The sequence below is a fragment of the Ostreococcus tauri genome (assembly GCF_000214015.3).
Source record: "Ostreococcus tauri WGS project CAID00000000 data, contig chromosome 10, whole genome shotgun sequence".
Classification (NCBI taxonomy): Eukaryota; Viridiplantae; Chlorophyta; class Mamiellophyceae; order Mamiellales; family Bathycoccaceae; genus Ostreococcus; species Ostreococcus tauri.
Genome location: NC_014435.2, coordinates 478632 through 484938, shown reverse-complemented (window position 1 = coordinate 484938; position 6307 = coordinate 478632). Strand labels below are relative to the sequence as shown.

Sequence of the window (6307 nt, the reverse complement as noted above, 5' to 3'; positions counted from 1 at the left end):
CGACGCGCGCGCGCGGCGTTTGGGACCGCAGGCGACGGGGGCGATGGGCGATCGAACGAAATCAGGGCGAGGATCGCGACCGACGGCGACGGCGACGACGGTGACGGAGGAGACCGCGCGGGGCGGGGCGATGGCGCTGCGAGAACCCGGCTCGGCGGGTGGGGAGGCGTCGATGCGACAGCGGGCGGTGGAGACGCTGAAACACGCGCGCGCGCGATGGCTGCGAAACACCGAGGTGTGCGACGTGTTGTTGAATTATAACGCGTACGGGTTCGAATGCGCGAACGACGCGCCGGTGCGGCCGAGCGCGGGGACGTTGTACCTGATAAATCGGAAAACGGTGCGGTTCTTTCGAAAGGATGGACATAACTGGCAGAAGAAGAAGGATGGGAAGACGGTGCGAGAGACGCACGAAAAGCTAAAGGTTGGGACGGTGGAGCTGTTGAATTGCTACTACACGCACTGCGAGGATGATCCGAAGTTTCAGCGACGGTGTTATTGGTTGTTGAACATGGACGAGGGGGCGGTGTTGGTGCACTATTTGCGGGTGAAGACGGCGCCGACGCGGCCGCTGCTCTCAAAGCCGGCGGAGGGGGGGGCGTTAGGGAAGCACGTCGTCGGGTCAAAGAAGGCGATCGCGGCCATCAAGGAGAAACGAAAAGTGAAAGAAAGTGGGAAATTGAAGAAATTTTTGCGCAACGTCGTTCAGGACGACGAGTCGAGGCAGAATATGAGCGAGATGTTGGAGAGAGACGACGCAGATTTGGCGCAGATTTTCGGAGAAGCCGGACTGCTAGGCGACGACGCGAGAGGCGATTGGTACGACGAATTCGACGATGACGTTAAAGATGATCTCACCGACGCTCCCGTGGCGTCGTTCTCGCAGCTCATGCGAGAGTTGGAAAACAGCGTGGGAACGTTTCCTGAGGACGATTTCGCAGAGTTCAGTACGCTGGACTCGGCGGAGGATGACTCCGTGCAAGATTTCCAGTACGATACTCTATCACCGGCGCACGACACGCCACCGTCCGGCGTCACCAGTCGTCTGACGCTCGAGGAGTTCGAGCGCCGCATTGAGAAAATTCGTTCCCAGTGGCAGGATCAATTCAGCGGTGATAGAGATTCGACGTCGATGGAGCGCATCGAGCGGCAAATCAACGCCCTTGAAAACGAATTCGATAGGGCTCTGCAGTACTCATTGAAGCAGCGAGCGGATAGCGTTGATGCGCCTACGGATACGGGGAGCGGAGAAGGAGCAAATAAAGTTTTAGGGAGTCGTGATGAAGGAAGCGCTGATAAAGAACCGGTTCGAAGTTCAGACGCGGCGCACTCGGACAATCAACGGCAAGCTTCGTCGTCGCGCGTCCCGCTTCAGATCCCAGCGACACTTTCTGGTGTCCACGTGCTATGGAGTATAATAGATTTTACTCCTTCATGGGATGATATCAGCGGCGGAGCGAAAGTGATCATCACAGGCGAGCCGCGGGTTGAATTCGACTCCGCGATGTGCTGCGTATTCGGGACCACGTCTGTCCGCACCGAGTGGATCGCTCCGAATGTATTGCGTTGTGAAGCGCCTCCTCACTCACCCGGAGTTGTTTCTATGTTTCTAGCCATGGAAAACGGGAACGGCCATCCCGTGAGTGAGATATCTTCATTTGAGTACATCGATTCTGCGCATGATCAGCGAGGAAAGAGGCAAGGGGCAAAGACGAATGTCAAAGAAGAGGCCGACATGAGCGATCGCAACTTCCAAATCCGTCTTGTCCACTTACTCACGACTCTCAGATCGGGTTCACCCGATTCACCAACTGATAGTGGCGCGAAGAGTGTAAGCGCCTTGGATGATCGTGTGAATACGTTTGATTCCGTGAGCAGATCGACGATGGAATTAAACACTCTGAGCGCGTTGCGCGCGGCTCAGAGCATGGATTTGGACCCTTACAACCTGGAAGGAGTAGGTAACGAAGATCTGATGAAGCTTCTCACGAATATGCTCCAGGCACGACTGAAATCGGTCATCGTCCATGAAAACCGACGCATGAAGGCTCGCCTTGCGCTCCCCAAAATTGCAAATGCCGTGTCGCAGGTTGAAGAAGTGGCGAAAACGGATCCAGGACTTGTGCGAGAAGAAGTAGTCGAGCAAACTCAAGACGTTACTGATGCGTTGATGACCGTCGCACTCGCGCCGAGCGCGTACGCACGTAAAGATGAGCATGGGCTCACAATATTTCATTGTTGTGCGGCTCTTGGCATCGAGTGGGCTGTTCGAGCGATGTGCGCCACCGGCGTGGATATCAATCACACAGACGTATCCAAGCGCACTGCTCTTCACTGGGCGGTCGCTCGCGGTCACGAAATGGTTGTGGCGACCCTTCTCAACTCTGGTGCGAAGTCTCGAGTTATCTGTGAGTGGGACGGAAAACGTCTTACTCCAGCGGAGCTCGCCATTCATTGCGGCCACGAGGGCATCGCTGCATACATAAGTGAAGCAAATCTCGCGAGTGCTTTGGATCTGATGAATCTGCGCACAAAAGGGGTGTCAAAGGCAACGGAGACTTGCAAGTTACCGATGCGCAAACTTCACATCACCCATGTTCGACCGACGACTCTGGACGACGAGTCAGACGGATCCGACAGCGAAGACGCCGGTCGGGTCCTCGTCACGTCTCGTCCTCGTCACAGACGTAAGGTATCGAAAGCCGCGATCATGGATGAGGAAAATGACCACTCCGAAACTGAAGCCGCGTTTATCGTGAAACGTGCGGAGCGTGCTCGCCAAAATTTGATCGCTACAATCCGAGACATCAAAGTCAACTCGCCCGAGTACGTCAACGCCGCGCTTCACGCTCAAATTGGAAAGAGGCGCGGTCGTCAACTGAGGCAGGGCGACGTGAAAGAGTTAATGAGCGAATTGTTAACACGGAATGAAGACGATGGGTCCTCGGGAACGAATCTGTCGACGCGCCGCCCAGCCATGCGTGCTCGGCGAATGAGGGATGCGAACACAACATCTACTGCGAAAATAACTGTTTGTCTACCTCCTGTTGAAGAGGGCGAAACGTCCTCTGATGACGATGAAGAAGCGATTGACAAAAATGTGGTGCGAATCAAGAGTACGTTGAAGTCTGCGGCGGCTCGTTCGCAATATTTGCGATTGAGACGCGCGACGACGCAACTCAGGCGCGATCTCCAAGCTGAGGCCAACTATAGCGATTCAGACGACCACCGGTCACCACCACGGACAATAATTAAGATGTAACAACGTCGTTGCGTTTACGGTGATGCGAACGTATCCATCATTTGTAATGTTGATAACAATCATGTTTTGATTACAGCGCGAACGAACGAACTCACGTTAATATGGTTCGGCAATTTGGACACGTCGCGTGCGCATGCAGCCACTGTGCACAACACGGCGGGTGAAAGCTGTGTGAACAATCGAGTGTCAGGACCTCTTCGCCTTTGTCTATCTCGAGCAAACAAATGGAGCACGTGTAAGACTCATCTGCGGCGACGGAAAGTCGCCGTTCGATGGCGTCCAATGGAAGGCGAGCATCGCACTCGCGCAGCGCCTTGTCGACATTTTCGTACGCTATGAGCATGCGCGCCTCCTCGACTCGCAAAATTCCCACCATGTTCTTAATCAATATCTGTCGCTCGATCCTAGAAACCTCACTTCCGTAGAACATGCGCCATAGCAACAGGTTCATATTGTTGACGACTCGGTTCATCTCAATGTGACACGTGTGTCGCAACGTCTTGAACTCATTGGTAAAATTTTCCTTGTAGTCACTCGTCGGAAATTCTCGGTCTCGCAACACTCGCGAGTACATTCGAAATTTGCAGCTCAACAGTTCTGCATTCATTCGTTCCATCGTCCAAATATGACACCAGTCGCGTTCGCGGCCGACGAGCGTAGTGTCGAGCACCCCAGGCGTTGGAAACGTCGCCCAGAGCATACGCGCCACTTCTCGCTCTCTCTCGTCAAATTCCAGGATCATCGATGGTTCTTCGTCTACATCGTGAGACTTGAGGTTACGTTCTAAGTCGCGCTCTTTTTCCGTCAGTGGCTCGTATACCATGCGCATCAATAGCGTTTCGTGCGAGATCTTTCGTAACAGGTACGCGCACATGTGCTCGCTTCGCATGTGGTCCTTGACGTGTTGTATCGCACTGTACGTCTCGGGAAGCACATTGGCGCCCCGACTCCACTGTGCGACGAGATGATGGCGTAGCTTCACTCGAGCGATCTGCGCTTGTGTCTCGCACGTCGTCGGTCGCTCACCCTCGAAATCAACCGGCGTCAGCGTGAACGTGTTTCGGGACGAATCCGACTGCTCAAAGAATCCCTCCTCCGCGCGCACGAGCTGTCCGACGGTTCCAGAGATCACGCCGGTGTCGCGATGAATCGTGCCCGAGCAATACGTCTCGTTATCCGCGTACGATATGGACATTGTTTCCCCATCACCGTCATCGTTCATCGTCAAATGACACAGTTGTTCGTCTCCCTGCGCCGTGTGCGAGATCAGATACCGACCCGCGACGGCGTCGTACCACAACACCTGGAACGCGTAGGGCGACTCGTCGTCTCCACCAGACCCTGGAATCGATATCGTCCCCTCCCACACCCGACCCCATCGCCTGAAGTGCCGCTCGCACGCCGTCGCCGGACCTCTTCGCTCACGAATCAACCCGGCGCTTTCCAACCGTTCCAGCTCCTCGATCGAGTACCCGTACGCCCCCGTCACCAGATCCTCCCCATCGATTGCATTTCCCGCATCAATATCAATCGTCTCTCGAATCCTCCCGCATCGCTTCAGAGGCCACCGAGCGACGCGTCCGACGTCCTCGTCGCTCGAGCCGCGTCCGCCGAACGCCGGCGACGCGTTTCGCGTCACCCTCTCCGCCCCCAACCCCGCCTCGGGCGCCCATCTCAGACCCTCTGGATCGCGCGCGCGTTCTTCAGCGCTCGCGCCGAGGATCTCGTCCACGTCTCGCTCGCGCGCGCGTCGAATGCGAGTGAGAAGTTGCTCAAAGAGTTCAAGCTCCTTCTTCTTCGTCTCGCGCGAGATGAAAGCCTCGACGGCGTCGTCGTCGGACGAGGACGACGCCGAGGCCTCGTCGTCGGAGATGGACGACGCCGAGGCCTCGTCGTCGGAGGCGTCGCGCATGACGACGCGGTCCGCGCTCGGCGGTTCGCCCCGAGGCGGCGAGTGCGGATGAAGGCGGCGAGCGCCGTCGAGCGCGGCGAGAGAGGACCGCGGGATCGTGTGCGCTAACAATGGTGGTGGGTGATGATACAATAAAGCTAAAGTTAGACGCGCTTCGCGGCGCACGCGTCGGCGAGCCAGTCGAGTCCCTCAAACAGGCCCTTGCCCTCGAGCGCGCTGCACTTGAAGATGGCCCACGTGCGGTTCTTAATCGAACTCAGACCGAGCTGTTCGGTGATCTCGGCGTCGGTGAGCGCCCCGGGGAGATCTTGCTTGTTCGCATACACCAGTAAGATCGCGTCCTTGAGCTCTTCTTCTTCTAGGATGGCGTGGAACTCCTCGCTGGACGTTCCCACGCGCTCGACGTCTGAGCTATCGACGACGTAAATGATCGCTTGCGTGTTCGGATAATAACACCTCCAATACGGTCGTAGCGACGTCTGCCCGCCCAGATCCCAAACCTGAAACTTCACATTCTTATGCGTCACCGTTTCCACGTTGAAGCCGATCGTGGGGATCGTGCTCACCACCGTGCCCACCTGTAACCTATACAGAATGGTCGTCTTCCCGGCGTTGTCCAACCCGAGCACCAAGATCCTCGCCTCACGATCGCCGAAGTACGAAAACAGCCGACTAAAAAACACCCCCATCTACGTTCGCGTTCGCCTGCGTCCATGGCGAAAAACCAATCGCGTCGTCTTCGCGTCAGTCATCGAGCTCTGAAAACTAAAACCCGCCCGGGTTCCCCCCGCGCGCGACGCGCCCGCGTTCCCGCGTCGACGCGCTCGAACGACTCCCTCAGTTCAGGTCTCCAATGTTTTCTCGACACCACGAATTCGTGTCCGATCAGGTCTCCAAACAAAGGTCTCTCATCAACAGGAGCGTTCGGGCGTCGTCTTCGCGCGTTCGCGCACTCGCCGCGATCGTCCGCGTCGCCGCTCGACCTCCGTCCTCGGTTCTCCAAGGTGATCACGCGTTCCACAAAGCGCATGGGCTCTTCGGAAGAACGAAAGTATGATGTGCGCTCGTCATCGGACGTGGTCGGCGGCGCACGGCGCGCGCGAGGCTTCGTTTTGCGCGACGTCGAGCGATCG

The 6307-nt window shown here is 56.8% G+C and overlaps 3 protein-coding genes across 3 annotated transcripts; 1 reads left to right on the top strand and 2 right to left on the bottom strand.

Moving 5' to 3' along the window:
* Nucleotides 1-130: 130 nt before the first annotated feature.
* Nucleotides 131-3262, top strand: OT_ostta10g02900 (Ankyrin repeat; the record flags this gene model as incomplete). The annotated part of the gene is made up of 1 exon (XM_022983213.1): nucleotides 131-3262. The coding sequence occupies one exon, from the start codon at nucleotides 131-133 to the stop codon at nucleotides 3260-3262; it is 3132 nt and encodes a 1043-aa protein (XP_022839843.1).
* A 91-nt stretch (nucleotides 3263-3353) lies between these two features.
* Nucleotides 3354-5174, bottom strand: OT_ostta10g02890 (Zinc finger, RING/FYVE/PHD-type; the record flags this gene model as incomplete). Its single annotated transcript, XM_003081682.2, has 1 exon — nucleotides 3354-5174. One exon carries the CDS (start codon nucleotides 5172-5174, stop codon nucleotides 3354-3356), a length of 1821 nt encoding a protein of 606 aa, XP_003081730.2.
* Nucleotides 5175-5317: 143 nt separating this feature from the next.
* On the bottom strand, nucleotides 5318-5863 carry OT_ostta10g02880 (Small GTPase superfamily, ARF/SAR type; the record flags this gene model as incomplete). The annotated part of the gene is made up of 1 exon (XM_022983212.1): nucleotides 5318-5863. The coding sequence occupies one exon, from the start codon at nucleotides 5861-5863 to the stop codon at nucleotides 5318-5320; it is 546 nt and encodes a 181-aa protein (XP_022839842.1).
* Between the last annotated feature and the right edge of the window lie 444 nt (nucleotides 5864-6307).